The sequence below is a fragment of the Cydia amplana genome, chromosome 27, assembly GCF_948474715.1.
Source record: "Cydia amplana chromosome 27, ilCydAmpl1.1, whole genome shotgun sequence".
Taxonomy (NCBI): domain Eukaryota; kingdom Metazoa; phylum Arthropoda; class Insecta; order Lepidoptera; family Tortricidae; genus Cydia; species Cydia amplana.
The window spans coordinates 5232575-5260302 of NC_086095.1; the positions used below are offsets into that span (position 1 = coordinate 5232575).

General features: G+C 39.0%; 4 protein-coding genes across 5 annotated transcripts; 3 read left to right on the plus strand and 1 right to left on the minus strand.

Moving 5' to 3' along the window:
* The first annotated feature begins 316 nt into the window (after positions 1 to 316).
* On the plus strand, positions 317 to 7421 carry LOC134660550 (small ribosomal subunit protein eS1). 2 transcript variants are annotated; one of them, XM_063516325.1, is made up of 7 exons: positions 317 to 419; positions 1828 to 1924; positions 2463 to 2548; positions 3141 to 3236; positions 5205 to 5352; positions 6566 to 6727; positions 7260 to 7421. In XM_063516325.1, exons 1-7 carry the CDS (start codon positions 358 to 360, stop codon positions 7401 to 7403), a joined length of 795 nt encoding a protein of 264 aa, XP_063372395.1. In that variant the 5' UTR covers positions 317 to 357; the 3' UTR covers positions 7404 to 7421. The 2 variants fall into 2 exon arrangements, with proteins under 2 accessions (XP_063372395.1, XP_063372394.1); XM_063516324.1 differs by lacking the exon at positions 317 to 419 and adding an exon at positions 1389 to 1526.
* Positions 7422 to 14569: 7148 nt separating this feature from the next.
* On the minus strand, positions 14570 to 18396 carry LOC134660481 (putative uncharacterized protein DDB_G0286901). Its single transcript, XM_063516248.1, has 4 exons — positions 18224 to 18396; positions 17574 to 17949; positions 15554 to 15747; positions 14570 to 15096 (listed from the first exon to the last, which is right to left on the minus strand). Exons 1-4 carry the CDS (start codon positions 18252 to 18254, stop codon positions 14570 to 14572), a joined length of 1128 nt encoding a protein of 375 aa, XP_063372318.1. The 5' UTR covers positions 18255 to 18396.
* Positions 18397 to 19546: 1150 nt separating this feature from the next.
* LOC134660571 (uncharacterized) lies at positions 19547 to 21489 on the plus strand. Its single transcript, XM_063516348.1, has 3 exons — positions 19547 to 19740; positions 20424 to 20562; positions 21402 to 21489. Exons 1-3 carry the CDS (start codon positions 19600 to 19602, stop codon positions 21473 to 21475), a joined length of 354 nt encoding a protein of 117 aa, XP_063372418.1. The 5' UTR covers positions 19547 to 19599; the 3' UTR covers positions 21476 to 21489.
* A 2536-nt stretch (positions 21490 to 24025) lies between these two features.
* LOC134660587 (zinc finger protein 239-like) lies at positions 24026 to 25243 on the plus strand. The gene has a single exon (XM_063516366.1). It carries the CDS (start codon positions 24137 to 24139, stop codon positions 25241 to 25243), a length of 1107 nt encoding a protein of 368 aa, XP_063372436.1. The 5' UTR covers positions 24026 to 24136.
* Positions 25244 to 27728: the final 2485 nt, after the last annotated feature.

Here is a 27728-nt window from a genome sequence, read left to right on the forward strand (position 1 = left end):
GTTGTAACGCGGTAACCCTACGTCACAGCAGAGTTCACTTCAACACATGACAGCGGTCAGTCAGGTGACATTTGACATTGACAGGTGACGTCAGTAGTTATTCAAGCTATGATTATAAGCGTTGATATTTTCGGAATTTATGATTTTATATAAAGTTTTGTATTTGCAACGTGAATTAAACAAATTGATTGACAATAAGCAAGTCTTTCTACTGTTTTTTAAATATATTTTTGATTTAATTTAATTTTTATACAGTGCCCATAGAGAATAACTACAATTTAGCCAATCTACCGGACCAAATGACATTTGTCTGTGAGCATAAACAATCCAAATTCTTTCTTAAGTTTGATTGTGATCATGGCGGTCGGTAAAAATAAAGGCCTTTCGAAGGGCGGTAAAAAGGGTGTTAAGAAGAAGATGTAAGCACCAGGCTACGACAAGGTATATAGCTCTGACATTCTGAGCCATGCACAGGCTGATTTATTTAACACGTGGCAAAATCGCTGGAATTCTTCCAGATTGGAGGTGGGAAAGCATTATGGTCGCATTCAACCGAAGATTACCCGTAAGCCATGGTTTTTTAAATTCCGAGCCCATCCTAAGTGGGTCATATCTACAATTTGTCGTTTACGCTTAGGGCCAGTTTGTACACCTGTATTCCTTGCTAAGATACATGTCCGGGATACTTCACTGTGCGAATGTGGGTTAGACGAGGGCACCGTAGATCACATTTTTTTCTCTTGTCCGAGATCCAATTACTCTTTGTATGATGTGTTACCTGCAAATATTCCGCGACCTATTAATTTTTACTCACTTCTCACTCTAACGGACCCGCCCCTAACTTCTATTCTTATTAAATATGTACAGGAACAAAATATAAAACTTTAATTATTACTTTATTTCTATCTATCTATACTTAAACCTCTACGTTTTTTCCTGCATTTCATCCGCTATGTTGCTTGCCTTAACAATCTGTCATCCGCCTTCCGCTCTTTTTCACTAATGTTGGTACTATGTCAATTGTGTCATGTCATGTGTTTGTCTGTGTAGTCCATAATATTTGTTTGTTTTAGGTTACCAGTCTATCCTTCCACAAAAACCAAAATTTAACCGAACATTCTCGTTGCGCAAGTCAAAAGTCTACACCTCGACATTGGCAGAATCCACCTTGCTAAATTTAGCGAGGAGTAAAAGCCATGATAGGAAAAAAAAAAAAAAAAAAAAAGCGTTGATATTTTTGGAATTTATGATTTTATATAAAGTTTTGTATTTGCAACGTGAATTAAACAAATTAATTGACAATAAGCAAGTCTTTCTACTGTTTTTTAAATATATTTTTGATTTAATTTAATTTTTATACAGTGCCCATAGAGAATAACTACAATTTAGCCAATCTACCGGACCAAATGACATTTGTCTGTGAGCATAAACAATCCAAATTCTTTCTTAAGTTTGATTGTGATCATGGCGGTCGGTAAAAATAAAGGCCTTTCGAAGGGCGGCAAAAAGGGTGTTAAGAAGAAGATGTAAGTGCATAATAAGCCTGCCATAAGATATTTTAATCATCTGATAATGTGTTTAATATCATATATTCGAAGTGAAATGTGTGATTGTTGGGATATTTGCCGATATAACTTAGTGGCTCGTGTCTATCGTGTTTCAAGTTTTTTAGTTCCCTTACAATACTTTAACACTATCCACGTTCTTACACTATTCTAATCAATGCAGTCTTTCCAAATTGCAAGTGACTTATAACATTATTTAAATTTCAAGCGGTGACTTGGTACGTTTTAAGGTTATGTGAAACTTTTTGTATTTTGCTTTCAGTGTAGATCCCTTCACCCGTAAAGACTGGTACGATGTCAAAGCACCGTCCATGTTCGCCAAGAGACAAGTGGGCACCACCCTTGTCAACCGTACCCAGGTAAGTTTCGTATTTCCATTAATTTTAGGTTAGAATTAGAATTTAGTGTAACCTAACCTCACTGCACAACTGCAACTTTCTCTTACACAATAAATTATTCAATAGAGTATACAGTATGTCTACCACGTGGTCTACAACCTGACATGCACAGCAATTTCCTTTCTTGACATCTTTCATACAAATTAATGTATTTTGTAACATCTAGTTTGAGTTGTTTGCTAAGTAATAATAATTGTACAATGTGCGGTTGAAAATATGTACAAACAAATGCTCCTCTAGCCTCTGATCTCTTTATCACATTAATTTAAAATCATAAATTTCCAAGCAGTGACCACCTGGTGAGGCCAAAGTTTTTAAGATAATTAACATTAATAATTATTAGACTAAAATTACTAAATGATGATCCACCTAGCTCGCAATGACACAGAACTGATGAAAACATTTGTTCCCTTTTGATTTATCACTGATAATCGCGTAATTGCAAACATAACCTCAAAAAAAATTGTGTTGTCTCTGACCAGAGTTTTTTTTTTCTCAGGGTACGAAAATCGCGTCCGAAGGTCTGAAGGGGCGCGTGTTTGAGGTGTCACTCGCTGACCTTCAAGCCGACACTGACGCTGAGAGGTATGTTCTAAAATAATAGCTTTATTCTAGATATCATTCTTTACATAAAATATATACTTGGCTACATATTAGAAAATGTGATGAGGCATTTGGCATCTGAGTAAGGTTAATGTGGCTAATTCCGTCATAGGGGCTATTCCGTCTACTAGCGTTTTCCTTACAACAAGCAAAATTGATAATTTCATCAACAAAGCAGCAATTGCTTTTAGTTTCATCAATCAAAAGCAGATGGTTTTTTTTCCTACAGTTGAAAAGCAATGAAATATATGCTCGTGAACGGAATACTATGAAGAAATTAGCAACATTTACCTAATTAGACAGTTCATTCATGTAAATTCAGTATGCTAAATTTAGCCATCAGTCTAAGTAGGCTTTTATACAAGCATTGTGTAATAAGTTGTAAGAATTAAAAAAAAAAAGAAATGTGTAGTTTTTAATGAGCATTAAATGATGATCCACCTAGCTCGCAATGACACAGAACTGATGAAAACATTTGTTCCCTTTTGATTTTATTTCTGATAATGCTCCAAAACATCTCCCATACACTTTCTACCCGTAGCTATTGAATTATTAACCTAACCGTTTGCCCTAGGTCTTTCCGCAAGTTCCGTCTCATCGCTGAGGATGTCCAGGGCCGCAATGTGCTCTGCAACTTCCACGGAATGGACCTTACCACTGACAAGCTCAGGTATCTATTATCTATCTATCTATTAAGCTATTTTGTTCTGAGTTAGAGTATGTCTCTAAGCTCAGTGTGCCGCTTGGCAAAGGCCTCCTCTAGCTCTTTCCATTGGGGTCTGTCGTGGGCCACTCTTCTCCATTTCGGACCTGCTGTGAGATTGAGTTCATCCTCCCATCTTGTATGACAAGCTCAGGTACGAACACTTTAGCGTCAGATCTGCTGGCCTAGCCAACGTGACAATTGCTATCGCTTCGACAATGAAACACTTTGTGTATCTCTATCACTTCCATATTAGTGCGACAGTGACAGTTGCGTTTCGATCGCTACGGAGCGTAAGCGATTGGCATGTTGGCTACGCGGCCTAGTCAATTGTGACGTTCCACGCGTAAAGGTACTTTGTGGCGGTCGCCGCTTACGCTATTATTAACGGCGCTCCAATAAGCGCCAACCACCATCTCTCTCTCTCTCTCTTTAGCCCTTTCCTACCCTTCGGGTGTAGGCCTCCTTCATTTTACGCCACTCGTCATAGTTCTGTGCAACCTGGAGCCACTTCAACTTCATCCCCGCAGTCCTTTTGATGTCGTCGTCCCAACGCATATTGGTTCTACTTTGAGGACGCTCTTCACCCCCATGGTCGCCAACCCTTTTCCTGTGGAACGTCACAATTAGTTTTAAATTAGGGATGTACCGACTAGTCGCCGACTAGTCGGGAAAGCCGACTATTCGGCCTCATTTGTAGTCTGCGATTAGTCTGCGACTAGTCGGCAAAAATGGCCGATTAGTCGGCACTTTATAAGTGACAGAAAAACAGGACAAAAAGAAATAAACAGCACATATTTTCATAAGCTTGTTACCTATTTTATCCAAATTTTATTTAGGGTGCTTACGAAAACTTTTGTTCGAAATTATTGACCTTGTGATCGCTTTTTTATGTCCGATTCGCACAATCCCGTCGCCGTATGAAATATAACCTTAGGATTTTTTTATTTAATGTTATAGCGTTACTATATGATAATAGCGCGACGAAAGGGTAAAACAATTGTTTTTTAGTGCATTTGAACCGAACATAGACCAAACTAATGATCTGGCCTACTAGTCGGCCGGCTAATCGGCCATCCGAGCGCCGATTAGTCGGCTAGTCGGCCAAATCAATAGTCGGTACATCACTATTTTAAATAAATCTTCGCAGTCCAGCTATATGAAGTTATACCTTATGGTCTTTGTATCGTTTTATGCTGCGAACATTATATGCTTCCACACAATATTGAGTCTTATTGCCACTGTAAGAAGAACACTTTGTGTCGCTGCTACATTTTTAACATCTTAGTGAACTTTTTCAACAATATACAGTCGGCAGCAGAAGTTGCTAAGCGGGCGAGGTGTTCAAAATTACCTTAACACGCTCTTATTCTCTTAACAATAAAGTCGCGTCAAGATCATTTTGAACACTTGGCCCGCTTATCAACTTCTGCTGCTGACTGTACCTACTCATAGAGAGTTAGGCAACAACTTTATTCTACTGAATTATAGCCATTAATATGTTTATTAGAAAACACAATCCCCCTAATGAGGTGGCCACTGGATGGTGAAACACATTTAGTGCCGAAAACCCGACTATCAGGTATTTTATGATTTCGTTCCCAGGCCGGACGACCCGATAGTCGGGATCGTGGTACTACACCTTTATATGGCGAAATGTGTGTGGCCTGGCGCGGATGTCTTGTTTGGCTGGGTGGCAATGAATGTGTTAATTTAACATTGAATAATTTTACGGTTTAGACTCACTTGTTTTAAGTCACTCGCGCGACATGTTGAGCCTAGGTCTCCTTTCTCAAGCACTAACAGTGCGAGCAGCGTTCACGACGGCCGTGTATCGCGTAAAATTATTCAATGTTAGTATGTCTCACAACAGTTTAAATTCGATTATTGGTGTTAATTTAAATTTCGTTCAACAACCTAATTTTCTAATTACAGATGGATGGTCAAGAAATGGCAGACGCTGGTTGAAGCCAACATCGATGTGAAGACCACCGATGGCTACCTGCTGCGAGTGTTCTGCATCGGATTCACCAACAAGGATACGCTGAGCCAGCGCAAGACTTGCTATGCCCAGCACACTCAGGTACGGACTACTACACGTCTACTAGACCTGGGGCCCATTTCTCGAACGATATTAGTCTAATATTATTATTGTGTTGTCATGGTAACCCATACGACTTGACAGTTCGTCGACTAATAATATTAGTCTAATACCGTTCGAGAAATAGGCCCCAGGGCTCTCCAGAATCCAGGCTCCAGATGTTCTACCCTCTCAGCGCGAAAATTCTGAGGCGCAATATGGCCCTCAGGTAAAAAAGTTTGGAGACCCCTGTACTAGACCATTAAGCTGACTTTTTTCAGTTTTCGCTAGAGATGCAACGGATAGTTGTTTGGCCAGATACCGGATGTTCTGTAGCCGGCCGGATAGTTGGACTTTATCTGGTATATTAAAATAAGGCCGGATAGTGGATAGCAACCGAATATCCGGTGTATCTCTAGTTTTCGCAGTCCAGCTATATGAAGCAACACCTTATGGTCTTTGTATCGTTTTATGCTGCGAACATTATATGCTGCCACACAATGTCGAGTCTTATTACCACTGTGTAAGGATCACTTTGTGTCGTCGCTACATTACATTACGTTACTAACAAAGAGAATTTGAAATAGAGGCGGATTGTCAAATTATATTATGTAGCCACAATACATTTACTGCCATCTTTCGACAGAAGATTAAAACTGTTAAAACGCCATTTGACTTTGATCCTTATTCTTTCACCGATATGTGTAAATTTGTTTAATGTCAAAAATTAACGCCATCTACTCGAGACTAGGCCAAAGGTATGGTGCAATCTTTTCGCGCGATGGCGCCATAACCTTTGGCCTATACTCGGGCTTTAATTTCAATATTTAACAAATTAACACATATCAGTGAAAGGATAAGGGTCAAAGTCAAATGGCGTTCTAACAGTTTTAATCTTTTTTCGAAAGATGTCAGTAAATGTCCTGGGGCTACATAATTTACCATGACAGTAAGTGTAAGGCCTGAGTGGACGCTCGCTCGGCGACGCGTGCAGCGTGGCTGTGGGCTCGCGCGTGATGTGAGCAGCGTGCACTAAGGCCGCTCCTATACGTGCGCATTTGTTTGACATGCACGCCGCACGCCCCGCCCCGCTGCACGCACAACAAGAGCGTCCACTCAGGCCTTACACTAACTCTATTCACTCTATTCTCTTTGCACTTGGTAAGCAATTTTCCTTCGAATCAATATTTTAACCAACTTTTTTTTATTCTAACAGGTCCGCGCCATCCGTAAGAAGATGTGCGAGATCATCACTCGTGACGTCACCAACTCGGAGCTCCGCGAGGTCGTGAACAAGCTCCTGCCAGACTCTATCGCCAAGGACATCGAGAAGGCCTGCCACGGCATATACCCCCTCCGGGATGTCTGCATCAGGAAGGTAAAGTTTACCGGATCGTGCGCTAGATGGCGCTGTGACGGTCGACGCGATTCCTGCATCGCGCTAACGCTGTGTCGACGTAGATTCCTTAACTCTAGATACAGATGTAGTGAACAATCTTTTGCCATCGTATTTTCTCGAAAATATTCGAATTGCTCATGCTACTTCAGTCAACCTCGGTACTTTTAGTACTGAGACTGACTGAAATAGCAACACGTTCGTGTGTTTCCTGTTTCCGTGTGTATTATTCACTACATGTGTATGGTATTTTTCAAACTCCACGGGTATGGTGACTAATGTCATCTCCATAAAATTTATAACCTTAAAATGCAGAAATTTCACTGAAAAGTTTTGTATTTGAATATTAAGAAGACTTAAGCAAATTAAAACCACAATGATGATCCACCTAGCTCGCAATGACACAGAACTGATGAAAACATTTGTTCCCTTTTGATTTACCACTGAAATCCATCATTTTCAACAAAACCCTGTACCCCTTAAAGCATAGTTCTCAACTACATGATTTTTCCAGGTGAAGGTACTCAAGCGGCCTCGCTTCGAGATCTCCAAACTGATGGAGTTGCACGGGGAGGGGGGCAGCGGCAAGCGCGGCGAGGCCGGAGACAAGTCCGAGAGGCCGGAGGGGTATGAACCGCCCGTGCAAGAGAGCGTCTAAATATATGACTAAAATGTAGACGGTGTTTTATTTTTACCCTACTACGTACATTCAAAAGGCACTTAACCTATTCCACGCCGTGTCAAACACAAAAGCTGTCACTCGGATGCCACATCATTGAAGTGTCAAAACTGAAGTTGAACTTTATGTATATGCACGTAGGTCTATGTTGCTCTGTGGTCTATGACCGATTAATCGGTCTTTGGCGTTGAACCTACGGTGCGGATATATCACGTCATGCTCCGTGGAAACCCCACTGTCTGTTTTGTGATTTATTGAAACGTAATGCTGATGTACACAATATGTACTGAATTAGTACATACTTAAAAAAAATTGTACCTCAATAGATCGAGAGTACAATTAACTCAATTCGGACTTGCTGTAGAGCATCTCCCCAGCAACCCCAAAATTTATTTAAAGAAAATTCACGTAAATACTTTTTAGCAAATAAGACGCTGAAAAAAATTGTACTGTGGTTTTTAATGTTGAATCAGTTAGCCATGGCTAGTTAAATTACCTAATTGTCGCCAGGACGCAAGCGGGTCGTTCTACCGTTTCGTGCCGATTTCGTGTCCGAGCCCACATGAAGCGTTAAAATTATATTTTTTTACTTGTGGTTATTTTTAAAAGGTATGTTTATGTGGTACGAAAAATGCGCCAGTTTTGGAATTTAGCTAAACCTAATGATCTATTAAATAAAAATTAAAAACATGCGAAAAATTCATTTCCCTCGCACCTAAAATGGCGTACCATTGGGTTCGAAAATTAAAAAACACTATTATTTGCAGATAAACCCTACTTTCCATTATTGTTTATAAATAAGCACATAATCAGTATTATAATGGTACATGGTACGTATTTTTAAAGTTAAATTATCATAGAGAGAACGCACTTTTTAATTTTGTCACGCGAAAGACTTCATTTTCACTCTAAAAAATTGCCACTCATGCCAAATCTAAACGCGCCTTTATTCACGAATAACTGTGATTGCTACGTGTTTTTACTACCTTAGTCTACCGCAATACGTCAACGAAGGAGGTTTCGCGCTCTTGATTTAAGAGTAATTTAGGTTCTCCTCACCGGAAAGGCACTTTGTCACGGTTACTACTCATTTTTATCCATTAAGTAATTTGGTGCTATATATATTGCAAAAAAATCACGTTGTTAATAATCTGTTGGCATTTTGGTATATCTTCATTACTTTTACTTGATGACATTCTAGCCTTAAAGTCTATAAAGAAATTTAAAAAAACCGTCGAAAGTTCATTCCACTCCAATTCATCCCTCTCCATTTCTTCCAATATTGTCGGGTGAAGGAAATGAACCAGTTTGGAAGGAAATGAACAATAATTTTGTATGACAGATGTGATACCTTTTTATGTTTTTAGCCCACAGCCCAAGAGTTATATACACACATACGCTCTTAAATCATAACTCCCATGTTTTGAAACGTATATATGTCCAATTCTTTCGACTTCGTTAGACCGTTTGACAGAGTTTCAGGGTATAGGTTCTTATCTATACCCGACACTATGTCATGGGAATCCTGTTGGTTGTGGATATTGCATACCTGTAAATAAGCAAATAGGCGCGTAAGTAGGTTTTTTTTTGTCATGGCAAATATTGTAAATGTATCGAATAGATACATCATATTTCCAACATTTTATAAATGCGGAACATTTTGGACAGATGACCCGATTGAAACTTATCTAACGCCTATTAATGAAAAAAATATGCTAATTAAAATACTGAAAACTTTTGATAGCTCTTGAATAAAGCTCAAGAGCGAGTCCTCCGACGCCAGATATTTATGAGGAGGGTCTCACAAAGATCTGCTCCCGGGAGCCTCTTTTTGTGCTACCTAAGTTAAAAATACAGGATGGCCGTATCAGGGAAATTTCTTGTAACTTTGTAACCGTCTAAAGGCCAAGCTTTAGAAAAATCTAGAAAGTTCATGAAACAATGGTCCAACACCATCTAGAACTGGAGAGGAGCGTCCCATTCCCACCCCTTTCTGCGAGATCCGCAAAGAAAGAGCAAGCAGCTCGGAGCGTCCGATTGTGGCGCGCTTTCCTGCGAGGCTGAAAGCCGAGCTTTCGCAGGAGAGTAGACCTTAAATTGTTTCAATGCCCAAATGCAACCGATGCCGAAAGCCGGGCTCCGCAAAAGGTGTTAAAAATTTCTTTTAACTATTAGCAGCGGGCACAATCGTGCGAGGTCAAAGACTGAGCTTCAATGAAGCTGACCTCAAACGAGAACCAATAGCCGAATGTATTAAAAAGAAAGGCCGAAGGCCCGGGGGAGCTTCAGATAGGGGCACATTTCCGTGCAAGGCCAAATATAAATCTGCAAGAGAGCAGAACTTTGCTAAGTGAGGCCAAAGGCCGAGGTCCGCATAAACGCTGAAGGCCCAGTCCGTTTGATCACGTTGCGCTTCCATAGAAGACCCAACTTGAGAACTAAGAGAGCTTGAAATTTAACCAATGTGATCTCGGACCCTCCTGCGGCTTGACCTTTGCATTTTTCCTCGAAAGTGCGACTTGTTGAGTCTACAACCCTATGGAGTTTGTTATTTATAATAAGTATGTTGATTAGTGGGGCGTACTCAGCCTTTGGCCTCTATTTACACAGGGTTTTGTGTTTCGTAGAGTACGCTCTTCGACCTCCAATGGCTTTAGAGCTCAACATCGTGTTTGCGGTCCGCTAGTTTGCTTTTTAATACACAACTATTTGTTCGTCTCCAGCTCTGCTGTCCTGCAGCTTTACCTCGGCCCGCCGTTCCCTTTGAAACGGCTTATCATGGTCGTGTCCGAAATATAATATTCTGGCCCACTTCATTATTTAAAAAAACAGCATCTGCCCTTTACAAAGACGGCTAAGTCACATTACCTACATCGATACTGGATATTTTAATATTATACCTCAGTTCTTTCCCGAATAATATATTTTATCATAAATAACGATTGTTTTTTATAAAAATTTGTAGATAATTTAAGCTTTTTTAATTTAATTTATGTAAGCAGTTTTTTACATTACAAATCTCATTATTATATGTTTCTAGTTCTGACAAATAATGAGACCGAAAACGAATACTGAAACATCGTAAAAAGTGTTGTTAAAAAGTAGGTTATTATATTAAACAGGTCAACAGGGTAGATATACTTTTAAAAAGCCAAGATATTTATGGTTCCATCGTTTAAAATATTATCACTTTGATTTTAAGCAATAAAGTTAATTTATATTTAATCTAATTTCATATTCTATTCGTGTTTCATTACCTTCCCTTGCTTTTTCATTTCCATCTGTGCCTTCATTACATTCCTTATTTGTTTTCCAAAAGTATAACTAGTATATAGGTGCCTTTCTTAAAATAATATACACAATACGTATACACATTCACAATATCAAACTCTACACTGTAACTTCAAAATAAAAAAAATCCCAAAAAAAGTGGCAAATCGGCACGAAACGGTAGAACGACCCAAGCGCCTCCAGCCGACTTCTCAAACGTACGAAACTTTGTATTTTTATATACAATGGGATACACACATTTTATTTATGTTATGAACTTGGTTTCTGGTGAGAGTTCCAATGTTATTTTCCAGGCTTTATTTCAAACAATTATCGCACACTTTCAGGGGTCAGTCAGGGCAGCAAAGTTTGCAAAACTTTGTTTTTTAGCTGTCTCATTCACCCCCCAAAAGTGCCCCCTATGTTTAAAATTCATTTAATTACGTTACATGTCCGTCTTTGGGTCACAGACTTACATATGCGTACCAAATTTCAACTTAATTGGTTCAGCAGTTTCCGTTCCGTTCCGTTTTTTCCTTTTGAGGTACGGAGCCCTAAAAATAATTAGGTACGTTTATGATCAATGCACCATTGCTGGTTGACAAGAAAACATTGGAACTTTCACCAGAAACCAAGTTCATAACATAAATAAAATGTGTGTATCCCATTGTATATAAAAATACAAAGTTTCGTACGTTTGAGAAGTCGGCTGGAGGCGCTTGCGTCCTGGCGACAATTAGGTAATTTAACTAGCCATGGCTAACTAATTCAACGTTAAAAACCACAGTACAATTTTTTTTCAGCGTCTTATTTGCTAAAAAGTAAGTATTTACGTGAATTTTCTTTAAATAAATTTTGGGGTTGCTGGGGAGATGCTCTACAGCAAGTCCGAAATGAGTTAATTGTACTCTCGATCTATTGAGGTACATTTTTTTTTAAGTATGTACTAATTCAGTACATATTGTGTACATCAGCATTACGTTTCAATAAATCACAAAACAGACAGTGGGGTTTCCACGGAGCATGACGTGATATATCGGTCATTGGCGTTCAAAAGGTTAAGGCACATTATTATGTTACTGTATGGTTTACGATGGATGCTGTGCTGCTCTCTGGCGGCAGAACATTTGCCAGATTTTTCTACTAACAAGATTTGCTTGATAGGGGGTATTATCAAGCAAATCTTGTTAGTAGAAAAATCCGGCAAAATTGAAAATTTGCTTATCCGATTCAGGGCACAAGATGGGAGACCCTCCAACGCGCACGGTCCCTATCAAAATCGGTTTAGTATTAAAGTTTGCTAGACGCATCCATTTGTAAGTAGTTTTTTTTTTCATAGTACCTATTATCACATCTTCCGTTTCTCGGGGACTTCAAAATAAATCAACAAATACATATTTAACCATTTATTTTCGAACAAAAACGTCATCTTTTGTCATCATAACTTTATCTTAATTTTATTAGGTATCTCAAGACAGCTGAAATCACAGATATTCCTATTTTAGGTTTAACCCTTTCACCGTCACAAAATAGTCAGCAGTCACACGCCAACATCGTTGGTACAATTATAGTCTAAGTGTACATTACGACACCCTGTGCTATAATAAACACATTACGTAAGTGCGTCGAAAATTTAGGGCTATATGTACTGTAAAAAAATAGTTAATTCGCAACTCGTGTTGATTTAAAACACTTCTTTCGGTCGTTTTTTTTTAAATAGCTACTCGTTGCGTTTGGTTGGGAGCGTGCATGAACAATAGAGGGCAGCACAGGAGCCTTCAGATTTTTGGCGCGAGGCGTAATTGAGAAGTTCATGCTTCCAATGTAGCCCACAAGATGGCAGAACCTTCTACGCACAAGAAAACGTACGGGAACGGTAGATGGCGCACTTGTTTTGGTAATATGTTTCCGTTTCCGATTCAGGCGACAAGATAGCCGACCCTCCAACGATCAACTTTGACGATGAAAGGGCTATTACAGTTTTAATGTCACAAAAGAAAAAAAAAAATTATACACTACGTTAATACAAGAAACATGTCAAAATTATCTCTTAGCCTCGCGCCGCCCACTATACAAAATTATAGCCAAGGAAGTTTGAACCTTGTTGTATTTTCAATTGGGTTGGATTTCATTTGTTCGAAAATTTTACGAGACATGAAATGCCACCTACTTTGTTTTTAATAAGGTTGACATTCTATCGAAAGTGAGTGTACATTCTAATGTACATTGGGCGGCACGAGGTTAATTATATTAAACTTAATGCTATGTTCACTTATTTGTGAAACTACCACGTAGGTAGGTATGTTAACAGTTAACAACCATACATTCCTTGGGTATAGTCGCTATCAGATATATCGGAGCGGCCAAGGTGCTCAAAAATATCTGAACATACGCCTTTATAGTAGAAGGTTTGTTCAGATATTTGTGAATGCCTTGGCCGCTCTGATATATGACGGCGATTAGTACATCATACAACGGACGTTTGGTACTTTTTTACAGTATGTATTTAACTTACATACAACGTGAAAAACTTATACATATGGGGCATTATCTATGAAAAGGGACCTTATTGGCGCTTACGCCGCACAGCTTCGCGCGCATTGTATTTATATCAGAGCATCGTTAATAATGGCGTAACCGCCATCGACAATAAGGTCCCTTTTGATAGATAACGTCACATATAAATCCTTATATCCTAAAATGACAGATTGCCGCAATGGTGCCTAATACCAACGCGGGTCCAAGGTTACCACCACCTAGGCCCCGCCATACAAATGAAACATCCAAAATTTGAACCAAAATTGTAGGAAATAGAGTTGATTTTGCGTTGTTTGAAAATTGAACGAAACGAAGCAAAAGCGACTCTTTTCCAATTAAATATGGTTTAAATTACATCGAACTGAAGAGTACTATAGGTAGGACCTTGGGCCTTAGGAGGATATTACTACGGTCTCCTTTTGGCCATCAGGGGCTTTTTGACCATTCTATGAAAGAATCATATTTCACCAAAAAAAAATTATATTCTGTATTTTGTGATTTTGAGTATTACGTTCCATTTGACCAAACTGAAAAATAATGAGTACATAGTGTGACTATACAGTGGCCAAAAAATAACTGCATTCCCGTTGCCAGGGAGGTTTTGGGATTATACTGAGCAACTTTCCCTATGGGACTAAACCCGATATCACAAAAAAAATACCCTCCCATAGAAAATGGAGCAGCCAAAATGTATGAGACAGCCAATTTTTAGGGTTCCGTACCCAAAGGGTAAAAACGGGACCTATTACTAAGACTCCACTGTCCGTCCGTCCGTCTGTCACCAGGCTGTATCTCACGAACCGTGATAGCTAGACAGTTGACATTTTCACAGATGATGTATTTCTGTTGCCGCTATAACAACAAATACTAAAAACAGAATAAAATAAAGATTTAAGTGGGGCTCCCATACAACAAACGTGATTTTTGACCGAAGTTAAGCAACGTCGGGCGGGGTCAGTACTTGGATGGGTGACCGTTTTTTTGCTTGTTTTGCTCTATTTTTTGTTGATGGTGTGGAACCCTCCGTGCGCGAGTCCGACTCGCACTTGGCCGGTTTTTTTTTTCGCGATTTCGTGGTTAGTCCCATAGTAAAAGTTGCTTAATATAATCCCAAAACCTCCCTGGCAACGGTAATCCAGTTATTTGTAACCACCATGTAGACCACGAAAAAACAAATATGGGGCATTATCCATGAAAAGGGACCTTATTGTCGATGGCGCTTACGCCGCACAGCGTCGCGCGGCATTGTATTTATACCGGAGCATCGTTAATAATGGCGTAAGCGCCGTCGACAACAAGGTCCCTTTTCATAGATAACGTCACATATGGTTTTCACTTTATGATCCAAATCTCTCATGTAACGTCATTAATGTAGTTGCCGGTGTCGGAGCAAAATTTACTCCGCTGGGAATAACTATAGTCCCCGGAATCTTTTTCTGAATAGATGCTATTTCTTTCTGAAGCTCCGGATTCAACATTTGCTTCGCAAACGGCTGTTTTTGTTGATTTCCGAACGATTTATCGGAGTTGAGCGACTTATTTGAGTTGTTGAACGACTTATTTGAGTTGTTGAACGGCTTATTTGAGTTGTTGAACGATTTATTTGAGTTGTTGAACGATTTATTTGAGCGATTGGATCTATTTGAGTAGTTGGATCTATTGGATCCGACGGAGCCTGGTCCTTTTTTGTAACCTTGGTTATATTGGTTGTTGAGCTGGTTAAGCGACTTTTTGTTCAGGTAGTTCCCGTTGCGTCGCTGAGCGAAATTGTTGCCTATGCTCACGGTCAAGTCAGAGTCGTAGTTTGAGTGTGAGTTTTGTCTATAGTTGTAGTTTTGTCGGTTGTTTCGGTTCTGGAATCCACCTGAAAAAAAATGGTTATACATATTAATAAGGGTAGTTTTTAAAACGTGAACTGCTAAATAAATATGAATGAATATAATTTATTAAATATATTAAAAACGGGTCACTCACGTATTATGGGTATGTCTTTGTCTCACGTAAGTTTTGTTATTAGAATATAATTTATTTTAGGACAAGTCCCATATCACGTTAGTTACAAGTTAGGTAGCCTACTACCTAACTTGTAACTAACGTAATATGCAACGTAATATGCACATTTCTAATAGTTTTCCTGTCATCTATAAGTAAAGAAGTACTTTGTGTATTTTTTTCAAAATTTTAGACCCAGTAGTTTCTGAGATAAAGGGGGGGAATGGGCGGAAAGACAGACAGACGCACGAGTGATCCTCTAATCACTAATGGTTCTGTTTTTTCCTTCTGAGGTACGGAACCCTAAAAGTAAGAAAGTATGTCTTTACCTGAATAATTCCCAACACGCACTAAGTCAGGAATGCCGCTAACGGGCTCATCCAGCCCGGCGCGACCTCGCGGCGTGAACGTAGACCTCGAGCGCGAGCGAGATCGAGATCTCGAGCCCCGGCGAGATCTAGAGCGCGCGCGGGACTGAGAGCGCTGCGAGCGTGGTTGGGAACCCTCGCGAGAGAAGCGAGATCTGCGCGGTAGAATTGGTGGATGAAATAAAATTTGCTAAAGTCAAGGATTGTCTAATTATAATCACTACATAGTATAAAACAAAGTCGCTTCCCTGTCTGTCTGTATGCTTAGATCTTTAAAACTACGCAACGGATTTTGATCCGGTATTTTTTAATAGATAGAGTGAGGGCGGTTTCGCACTACTCCGATTCGAATCCGATCCGAACACGTGAAAATACGGGTCTAGAAAACTCGGACCAAATTCGGATATTCGCTTACGCACTAGTCCTATCCGAACCCGTCAAAATATGGGTCTAACTCGGACCGAATTCGGATATTCGCTTACGCACTATTCCTATCCGAACCCGTGAAAATATGTCTAACTCGGACCGAATTCGTATATTGGCTTACGCACTAGTCCTATCCGAATACCCCGCCCGCCCCGCTGCCTCTCTGCTCGTACGCAGCTCGGCTTTAACTCGGACACAGTGCGCGAGCGTTCATACAAATAATACTAAGGCTACTTCGGTCCGTCAAAATTCGTCTCCGGAATGGAGATTCTAGAATGACGTAAAGAAATCGGATGACGGATATCGGATGTAGTGCGTAACTTACCATAGAAATAGTTCTACGGCTACAACGGACCATATTTTCACGTGTTCGGGTCTGATTCGGATCGGACGTAGTGCGGAACCGCCCTGATTAAAGAGGAAGGTTTTTGTATAATTTGTTAACCCGTGCAAAGCCGGGGCGGGTCTCTAGTTATAGATATAAAACACAGAATAAAAAGTTAAGTGTTGACAGTAAATTGTTCCAGTAGGACTTGATACTTCTTTAAACTCTCTCGCTCTGTGTGGAACCGGCTAATAATACATTTAAATTTAATGTACTGACATTTGAATTTAAATGTATTATTAGCCGGTTCTACACAGAGCGAGCATAGCGCGAGGCAATTTCCTCATATTGCCTCGCGCGCATGCTCGTTCTGTGTGGCTCTTTCCTTTGTATGCTCCCTTGTGGACCCGGCTAATTAAGACAAAAATAAAATCGCCTGGCAGCAGTATATAATAAGTTTTTGGCAAAAATTTTATTTTTGGTACAAGCTTTTAGCGCTGACTGTACTTGTCTTACGACAGACAACTAATACTTATCGAGACAATTCTAAAAACCCCTAACACAATTAGGTTGCGTTGTTTCATCACAGAGTTCCTATGGCCACCTCCTGTCTCCATCATCAGATCAGCTTGATGGTACCATAATATTGCATTGTCATCCAATTTATACATGCATGCAGGGCTCGAAACCGGTTTTTTTGTAAAACCCAAAATAGCCCATTATTTATAATTATTTTATGCTCTTTACGTTGGACTGAATCATGTATTTAGGTAACACCTTCGTATTATTAATTTGCCCCATTAAAAATGAAATAATAAACCAAAGAACGAAAAAGAACGAAATAATACCGGTATTTTTTGTATGAAGAAAAAACCGGTTCCGAGCCTTGCATGCATGCAAAATTTCAGCTCAATCGGAAACCGGGATCAAATTTAACTTGCAAGATTTGATTACAGACCAACAGACAGACAACGGGACAGGTGAAACTAAATAAAAGCTTGTAAAAATATACACGCTTTTTGAGTACGTAAAACAGAACTGAAGTAAAACTTACAACAAAATTCAATTATAAATCAAGTTTTGTACACAGACACATTACTAAAAGTTTTTGAGTTATTTGTACATTTCATAGACAGCTTTTTTAATATTTCTCACTATCAAAAATGTTAAGAAGCAATGTGTAAGGATGTCGTATAATATTTATTTATTTATATAATGTGCAATATTCACCTGGATCTCGAGCGGCTGCGTGATCTTGCCCGTGACTGAGACCGTCCCCGGTTTATGTTCCCCTGATTCCAGTTACGGTTGCCTTGGTTCATGCCACCCTGGTTATTCCGGTTCATACCACCCTGGTTATTCCGGTTCATACCATTGTGGTTTTGATTTCCACCATGGTTCATCTGACCGTTTCTATTGCCGTGGTTAAAATTCCGGTTATTTCCATTTTGATTATTGTAGTTTCTTGTCGGGTTATTATTTTGGTTCCCTCCTTGGTTAAAATTCTTGTTTCCCCCTTGGTTATAGGGTTTATTTCCACCCTGGTTAAAGTTCCGATTTTTCCCTTGGTTCGTTTTGCCAATTTGGCTCTGTTTTATGATGTCATCTGTAAATGTTATGTTATAAATACATAATAACAACGTTAATAAGCACCCTTGACTTATTAAACAGCTTAACAGATTTTCTTGAATCATATTTCAATAAACTATGATTATTTGGTTATGTAGTGAACTTCAAAAGAAGGATTTTCTGAGTTCAAATGTCCAAAACTTTATAATTACTAAAGCCCTGATGGAATGCAAGAGTAAATTACTCTGCGATAACGAAAAATGCTTGGATTGCAAAGCATGGAGGCAAGTAAAAAAATAATTAGAACTTACCTAAGGACATCTCCATCGCGTCATCCATCATTTTAATTGTGTTTGAACTGCTGTTATACAATTGCTTACACAAGAAAATTTAATGTAAAACGTGGAAATCGATCAATCAGTTCGCATTGTGGTTTCACAACATAAAAAACAGTAACACCAACAAACAAGGCAACAAGCAAAAGAGAAAAGGCATCAAGCAAAAGAGGGGAGAGTGGCGGAGAATAATAATGTTGCTAGATCAAAAGTTTAATAATTATAGTTTGTCAAAGGACTGTCTCATTTCAAACATAGACAGAGAGAATCATACTATCTTTGTCTTACACTAGTATTAGCACCTAAAAGAAAAGGATGAGTATATTTTTTTGTTTCTATTTACTGACAAATTGATTTGACCAACTATAACACCATTTCTAAAGGCCCCTGTACACAATAGGCCATCGCCGGCCAGACCAAGGGACGCAGCCATGCGGTAGAATGAGATAGCCATATCACTTGCTCCCTCTTACGCATAAATGCGTTCTTCATAGCCGATTTAAACTCTCGCGCGAGCCACGAGACGAGCCGCGAGCCGGACCACGAGACGCGAGTCCACCGCTTACACCAGCGTTCGGCTTGTCATTCGGTTATAAACCTTATGCCGTGCCGTTAGTGTTTAAATTATATTAGCTCGACGAGCTTGCGAGCCACGAGACGAGCCGCGAGTCCACCGCTTACACTCGCGTCTCGTGGCCCGGCTCGTCTCGTGGCTCGCGCGAGAGTCTAAACTGGCTATCAGAATGGCCCACGCTGGCCCATTGTGTACTGGGGCCTTAACAGGTTACAAAATATAATAATAATAAAAAAATATTGATACTTATTTTAATTTTGTCACTTGCAACATTGTGTTCACTTTTTAATATGTGACATGCTACAGGCAAAGGGAATATTCAGTCACTTATCATATAAAAAAATGGAACTAATAATAATAAGAAATCATTCATAATATTTGTGTATGATTAAAAAGACCACGTATTTACGTGAACCTGTGTCAAGCCAATCTTTTTATTATATTTGTGTTAGAGTTAGACCAAGAAAAGTCTGCAGCGATTTTGATAGCCCACGCAGTGCAAGTGTTATTTACACGTCATAAATTCATAGAAGTTTGACGTTTAAAATGACACTTGCACTGCGTGGGCTATCAAAATCGCTGCAGACTTTTCTCGGTCTGACTCTAATGATTGTTATAAAAAATACGACGTTCCGTTTCAGGTACTACGTTCACTGTCAATGACAGTCAATATGTCAGTTATGTGTCAAACGCAGTGTTGTAGGTACTCGTATTGTGTTGTATTCTTTGCCTAAATTTATTTTATATTGTTTTATGTTTAAAGTTGAAACGATAAATAATGAGTGAATTATGGAACAAAAGCTATCTGTGTCGTTGTTGCCAAGCTAAAGATGGCTTCAGAAGCCTCGGCGAGCCGTATGTTCACGAAGGAGCGCAAGAAATTTACGCAGATATGTTACGGGATTGTTTGAATATTATTGTAAGTTATAATATTATTAATACATTTTAAATTGTATATTATATCAATGGCAGTTGATTAATGCCTCTTATTTATTAGCATTTACCTATAATAAGTTATACTTAATGTTCGCCACATAAAGAAATGCTTATTAGAATGTAACATGTATTGAGATGTGTAACTGAAAAACTCCTTGCTTTGAACGTGTTCGTGGTTTATTACAACTATCATTTATTTTTTGTTATATTTCTCTGTCAGATTTGTATTAAATTTCCAACTAGCAATGCAAAAATTGGTCCTCAAAAATAATGTTCATACAAAACAAAACGTTGTTATTTCTTCAAAACATGTTGCGCGAGTGAGCCTTTTTGTGAGATTAACCCCATAAATTATTCAATGGCAGCAAATTCATTAATGTGGAACACTTAGCCTCTAGAATACCAGAACGCGAATTCTAGGTATTGAACTCTAATAATTAATTAATTAGAATTCAACACTCACTGCGCGGATCCACATTCCAGCATTCGAGAGGATAATGGCAACTTCACATAAGCTTTTAAGCTTTTCCCCCCCATTTTGCACCCTAAAAGTATGGTTTCTGAGATGAAAACTAACTTGGCCGAGGATCACAAAAACTGGAGTCTACACTTAACCAGGCTCTTAAATTATGATGATGTTGACCATCACACATTATTCTTTTTCAGATGAAACCTCCAACTTCATCCCAGTCATCATACAGCATCTGTGAAGGCTGTGTCTGCAGGCTGCGGGATGCAACTGTCTTTAAAAGGCAGGTTCTCGCATGTGAGAGCTTGCTGATGGAATACAGTGATCAGGTTAATGGTATGTATTGTTTATACTGGGTGATTTGATTGGGATTGTGATCCTCAATGTCACTAATTATTATTATTATTTAAGCTTCATTTGTTCTACAGTCAGGATTGTTATATTATTTTATTAACTTTGTTTTGGGGCTGACTGCAGATCCCATCTGCTGGGTGAAAGCCTCCTCACTTTTTTTTTAATGTCACTATTATGTTAACCTTTTCCACACTGTGTCAAACACAAAAGCTGTCACTGAGACGCCACATCATCGAGGTGTCAAAACTGAAGTTGAACTTAATGTATATGCGCGTAGGTCGATGTTGCTCTGTGGTCTGTGACCGATTAATCGGTCTTTGGCGTTGAACCTACGGGTGCGGATATATCGGTCATTGGCGTCCAAAAGGGTAATAGTAATGTTAATGTACCAGTGCGTGCACTTCACCTTCAATCTTAAATCCAAGTTAAAAGAGACGACAAATGGGCTGTCAAGGATTGGAATTAAGCTGTCAAACACCGGGATATTTACTTACTACTTACTTGGCTGGCGCCACCCAAAATGAGGATTGGCCTCCAACACAAGAGCACGCCACTTTGCTCGGTCCAGAGCGGTATCACGCCAGCTTTCGCCGACGCCGAGCTCACGGAGATCTGCCTCCACTCTCTCCGCCCAACGATATTTAGGATGACCAACAAGACGGCGTCCCGTTGGCCCTTTTGGCTGCCCGAACTTCAACCATCCATTCATTCAAGCATTCATTCATTTCAATAATTTCAGTGATATTTGGCTTACATTTTGATAAAAGTTTAATATTTATTGTATGGTCATATTTAAAATAAATATTGTATTTAATTTTCAGATGAAACAAGTGGAGATCCTGAAATAAAGTCTGAAGATGATAGCTGCTCCGATGGTAAACATTTGTGCAAATAATTATATTATTTTTAACAGCCTATTTTACGGCTGGGCAAAGGCCTTTCTTCCACTATTCGTCATGGGTTGGTGCATGCCATCACAGTTGCTACAACTGTTGAGAGGTTGTTCCGCCATCTCTTTTGTGGTCTGCCTCTGCCCTGGCTAATATATGATGTCCATTTGGTAGCCAATTTGGCAGACATGGTCTGTCCAATCCCACTTGAGCTTGGCGGGTTCCATATATTATTATTTATTAATATAATATGGTACTATAGTATAGAAATCCTCTGGCCTAATATTAGTGTTTATTTGTAATATTGATACCTCACAAGACATTTATTTTTTAATAATAAAATTATATGTTAAATGTCCCAAGTGAATATACCAGTTTTTTATGTACTTAATTTCATTTTGTTTAGTATTGTACTAAAGAAACAGTATTTTTTCAGGTTACCGCGAGGAGCTAATGCATAGACCCAATTATCATGGCAAGGATGAAAATAATCTCACCTATGATGGTATTCTTCCACTAACCTTTAAGACGATGCAGAGATAGCGTGGTCTGACTACTGTGGGTACAGTCGCCATCAGATATATCGGAGCGGCCAAGGTGTTCACAATATCTGAACACGCACTAACGCCTTGACAATAAAGGCGTGTTCAGATATTTGTGAGCGCCTTAACCGCTCCGATATATCTGATGGCGACATACTAGGCGACGATATACATACCGGACTCCTTTGACTTGGATTCGAACCCGGGACTTCCTGTTTCATAGGGTCACAACCGACTAGGCTAGAAGGCTGGGGGTCCCTTTGTTTCCCATAAAGTTTTAAGTCACAATGTAATGCCAATGTATTATCATTAGTCATGAAACTGAAACCGTTAACTTTTCAGGATTTTCGTCAGGTTATCCTATAGATAGGTTAGGTTTGGTTTGTTTTATGGCAATCCTGAAAAGTGACGCGTTTCCGAATCAAATGAATTATGACCAGAGATCGGACAGATTGGCGTCATTGCTCGCAATAATGTGGACATGACTCCAAATTTGATTAAATAATTAATCATTTAATTAATTTTTTACCTGAGATTTTATTTTGTTCCCTAGTCAATAAATAGCACTTAAATATATTTTTGATATAAAAAAATAAGTACATACAGAAAATTTGGAAAACATACTGATTATTTTTTTAAATAAATTTACATTATAAGAACTCTTTGTGTTATTTATTGATTAGGAATCAAAATTAAACCTCAGGTAAGAAATTAATTAAATGATTAATTATTTAATCAATTTTGGAGTCATGTCCACATTATTGCGAGCAATGTCGCAAATTTGTCCGATCTCTGATTATGAGTAACAAAAATGCGGGCAAACAATACATTATGACTTAAAACTATTTGGGGAACAATAGAGACCCTAGAAGGCCGTTTTGTTCATGTGTAAAGCATGCGTTTATGAGTGTCACATGCGCGTTTCCGACCCTTCAAAAACCTATACTCCTTATTTACAGAGGTCAAAGCAACCTCAATGGATATAGAAGACCAAGATGACCAGCCGCTGGCCAGCCTTCGCTCCCGGTGTCAAAAGAGTGATGTCACACCACAAGGTATGTTTGCTTTTTTTTTTATATTATAAATGGGCTTACTCATGGCCACAGACCAGCCGAGGCGAAGACGTGGCCTACGATGGAGCGAGTCTGCCCAGAAGGTGCCTGTTCACCCTTGATTTGAAGGTTGCTGGGTTATATGAGCTCGGAAATATAGACGCCGGCAAGGAATTCCATTCATGTATGTATGTCAAGATGTAAAATATTTATTTTGACCAAAATAATGGTAGGTATATCATATTTCTTTAAGGTACAGTCTGCAGCAATAGTTGCTAAGCGGGCGAGGTGTTCAAAATGATGTTGACGCTGCTTTATTGTTAAGAGAATAAGAGCGCGTCAAGGTAGTTTTGAACACCTCAACTTCTGCTGACTGTACTAGGCATAACAAAAAGTCAATTTATTAGATAAAAACCTTACCCCCTTTTTCACAATGCTTAGCAAACCGTTGTAAACTTTGTGGCTATCTAACAAACACTAAGGGCCAGTTGCACCAACCACATTTGACAGACTGATCAACATAACTCGCCAGAGTACTATGGAAATTCCCATACAATACAATAATATTTAATGATTAATGAATACTTTAATGGTGACAGACGGTTTGGTGCAACCGACCCTAAATCAAAATGATACCAGAGTATTTAACGTCTTGTTAGATTTGATAGACGTTTATGAATTGTTTTATTGTTCTTTTTAACCCCCGATGAGAAGAGAGAGGGGTGTTATAAGTTTAACGTGTCTGTCTGTGGTATGCTAGCTCCCAAACGGATGAACCGATTTTCGTTTAGTTTTTTTTGTGTCATAGATGTAATTTTATCCCGAGTGTTCTTCTTCTTAGCCATGTTTCATGAAAATCTGTTCAGCCGTTTGAAGATCATCAGCTCTTATAGTCGGGGGATTTTTTAAATTTAAAATTTTGGTTAGGTTATTATAGGTTGAATAGGACGTTTAATAAACCAGTTATCTTATTGTTCCAGTAGCCAAAACTTCCAAAGACCAAAAAGTCAAGAAATTCTCCTGTGAAATATGCCAAAAGAAATTCACATACAACGGTTTCTTAGAAGTACACATGAGACAACACACAGGGGAGAAAACAGTGCAATGTAAACTATGTGACAGCAAATACACTAATAACAAGGAATTAAATAGACATATAAGCGCAAAACATTCTGATGGAGATAAATTCCCGTGTACACAATGTTCTGAGAGTTTTGATAAAGCGAGGCTCTTGAAAAAGCATTTAACAACACACTTCGAGGAAAAGTATTCTTGTAGCTACTGTGATAAGGAGTTTCAAAGGAAAAAAGGATTAAAGGAGCATCTAAAAACTCACACAGGTGAGAAAAAATACAGTTGCAATGAATGTGGTAAATCTTTTGGTCATAATCAGACGTTAAAATCTCATATTTTAACGCACACAGGTGAAAAGCCTTACGTATGTGACGTATGCGGACGGAGATTCCCTCAGAGAACTCATTTAAAAAGACATATATTTATTATACACACTGGAGTAAAGCCTTACGGATGTAATATATGTAAAAAGCAGTTTTCCAGTAAAAGTTATTTATCTATACATGAAAGACAGCACACTGGCGAACGACCGTATAGTTGTGAGGAATGTAATAAGACTTTTACAGCTTACACGACTTTAAAAGTCCACATGCGAGTACACACTGGGGACAAACCTTACTCGTGTAGTTTCTGTAACCGTCAATTCGCGCAAATGGCGAGTTTTAAACTCCACGAAAGAACTCATACTGGGGAGCGACCGTTTGCTTGTAAAATTTGTAAAAAACCGTTTTCCGATAACGGTTATTTAAAGATACATATGAGGGTACACACCGGTGAGAAACCTTACAATTGCGAAATATGCAAGCGCGCTTTCCGAGAAACCGGTCAACTGAAGCGTCATCTACGAGTCCACAGTGGAATAAAACCTTATACCTGCAAAATATGTAACAAACAAATAGGTAACTTATCTAAGCACATGCGTATACATTCCGACGCTAGATATAATTGTAACGTATGTCATAAACAGTTTACTGTAAGTAATTTGAAGTTACATATGAGGATTCATAGTGATAAGCCGTTCGCGTGTGATTTGTGTAGTACTCAGTTTGCGCAAAGTAGTGGTTTAAAGAGGCATAGATGTACACAAGGAGATAAAGTTGAGTGATTAAGTATAGGCACAGAAATAATAGTACAGAAGATTCACTAAACGCGTCTATTACGACAGATATGACCGCTAGGTGGCGCAAGCGCGAGCAGGCGTCCGTTCCGTAGCGGTGCGCGGCAACTACTATGGCTAGACACCAAAATTGGTGTGGTCGCATGTACTTGTAGCGGCGCGACGAAATCGCGGAGTGAGCCACGCCTGGTATAGGTACTATAGTTTTTAGGGTTCCGTACCCAAAGGGTAAAAACGGGACCCTATTACTAAGACTCCGCTGTCCGTTCGTCCGTCCGTCCGTCCGTCTGTCACCAGGCTGTATCTCACGAACCATGATAGCTAAACAGTTGAAATTTTCACAGATGATGTATTTCTGTTGCCGCTATAACAACAAATACTAAAAACAGAATAAAATAAAGATTTAAGTGGGGCTCCCATACAACAAACGTGATTTTTGACCGAAGTTAAGCAACGTCGGGCGGGGTCAGTACTTGGATGGGTGACCGTTTTTTTTGCTTGTTTTTTGTTGATGGTGCGGAACCCTCCGTGCGCGAGTCCGACTCGCACTTGGCCGGTTTTTTTAACCCCCAATGCAAAAAGAGGATTGTTACCGCTATATGTGTGTGTCTATGTGTCTGTGGCACCATAAGCGTTTTTTTTATTGGAAAGCAGGTTTTCTAGCGCTGCTTCTTAGATATTTTTTTATCAAAATCTGTTCATCCGTTTTATTGCGTTAGGGTCTTTTATGTTCTTTTGTGAAGCAAATTCTTACATACATTATTTAATTTTATACAAATATTTATTTTGTTATAATTAATTACAATTGTAATACGGTGTATTCCATTAAGTTATAATACTTATAATGTGAATGTCAGGGTAATTATTAATAGTTAAGTACTTAATTATTTTTTATAGTTGGATAAGAATCAGTTTATTTATTAACTTATAATTTGAGGCGCAATGTGCCCTAAAATAAATAGTTATATTTATAAGTCGAAGTTTTATTTTAATAATGAAAAATCGCAATATTTTTACTATCGTTATTTTCCATACATGGAAAATATAGCACATTTGGTAAAGCGATCGTATGAGGGTTGAACAAAATACATGTTGAAATAACAATTCTTTAATATACAGCAGAATGAGTAGTTTCAACGTATACAGTATGTTCACTTAGAGATTCCTTACATTAACAAGTTTCAAAACCCTACTTATAAGCCCAAATTCACAAATTTCCAATAGACTTATATCGACCGGAATATGAACCGTGATTACCTTTTGTATTGTTTTCGAGCTCCCGATATGTCGACGCAGTTACACGCATCTTGTTCACGGGTAACTCGACCTGGGTTACCCGTAAAGGGGCCCACTGATTAACAGTCCGTCGGACGGTATCGGCCTGTCAGTTAGAACAAAAAGTTGACAGCTCCGAACAACTGACAGACCGATACCGTCCGGTCTAGTGAAACTAACCGTGGATCATCCAAAACTGTGACTATTATTAATTAGATAGGGTTTTTAAAATCCCCCTGTTTCCTATATTTCCTACTACACATAGGGTTGCCAGATGGTCGGGATTCGGCGGGATTCTCCCGATTTTTAACAAGTGTTCCCGATTCCCGACAAAGTGAAAATTGTTCCGAAAAACAGCTTCACGTTATAAAACAATAATTTCAAGTTCCGAACTGTCGTCGAGCGAGCAAGCGACCCGCGTCGAGCCCGTCAGCGCGCGCGCGGGGCGCGCGTGGCGAGATTGGGCAGAGCAGCTGACGTAGTGCCAATAATGTAAAATATCGTTGTTTTTAATACAATTAATTTAATTTGAATGGTTTTTTTCCCCGACTTATGGCCCAAAATCCCGAAAAATTGATATTTTTTCCCGATAATAGCGCCTTTAGATCTGGCAACCCTAACTACACATCATCATACCCCGGTGTGACGGGTGAAATTTGGGTTTACTGAACGTTTTTGCCCCCGAAAAACCGGGCTACGGTCAACATCTGGTCTTTTAGACTGCAAATTTATCGCGCTGTCAATGCGATAGATAAGTACGCTGGGGTAAAATGGAACAGTATACCTTGACACGATAAAAAAGTACATATGTGATTTTATTCGTATATTAAAATATGTAATACTAAAAGGTTCAATCCCCAATGGGTTTACTCCCCAAGTCCACATCCTAACGGCTATTAGGTGACTATTGTTATTGGTTATTGGCCACTACATAGTAATAGCCACTTAACAATAAGGCTTCTATTGGCTTGTTTCTTTCTGATTTGTTAGGAGTGGCCAATTATAGCAGTCACCCTATGACGTGAATGCGAAAATTGCAAAATATGTTCTTTAAGTAGAGTCCAGACGAGCTGGGCAAATCGACCGATTTGATCAGGAAAATAATTGGCGCCAATCTCATCTAGCGTCCACACGTACACAAATTTAATCACCAATTTGCATTCCACAGATACTAATTTCGAAAATTGGCATTTTTGTA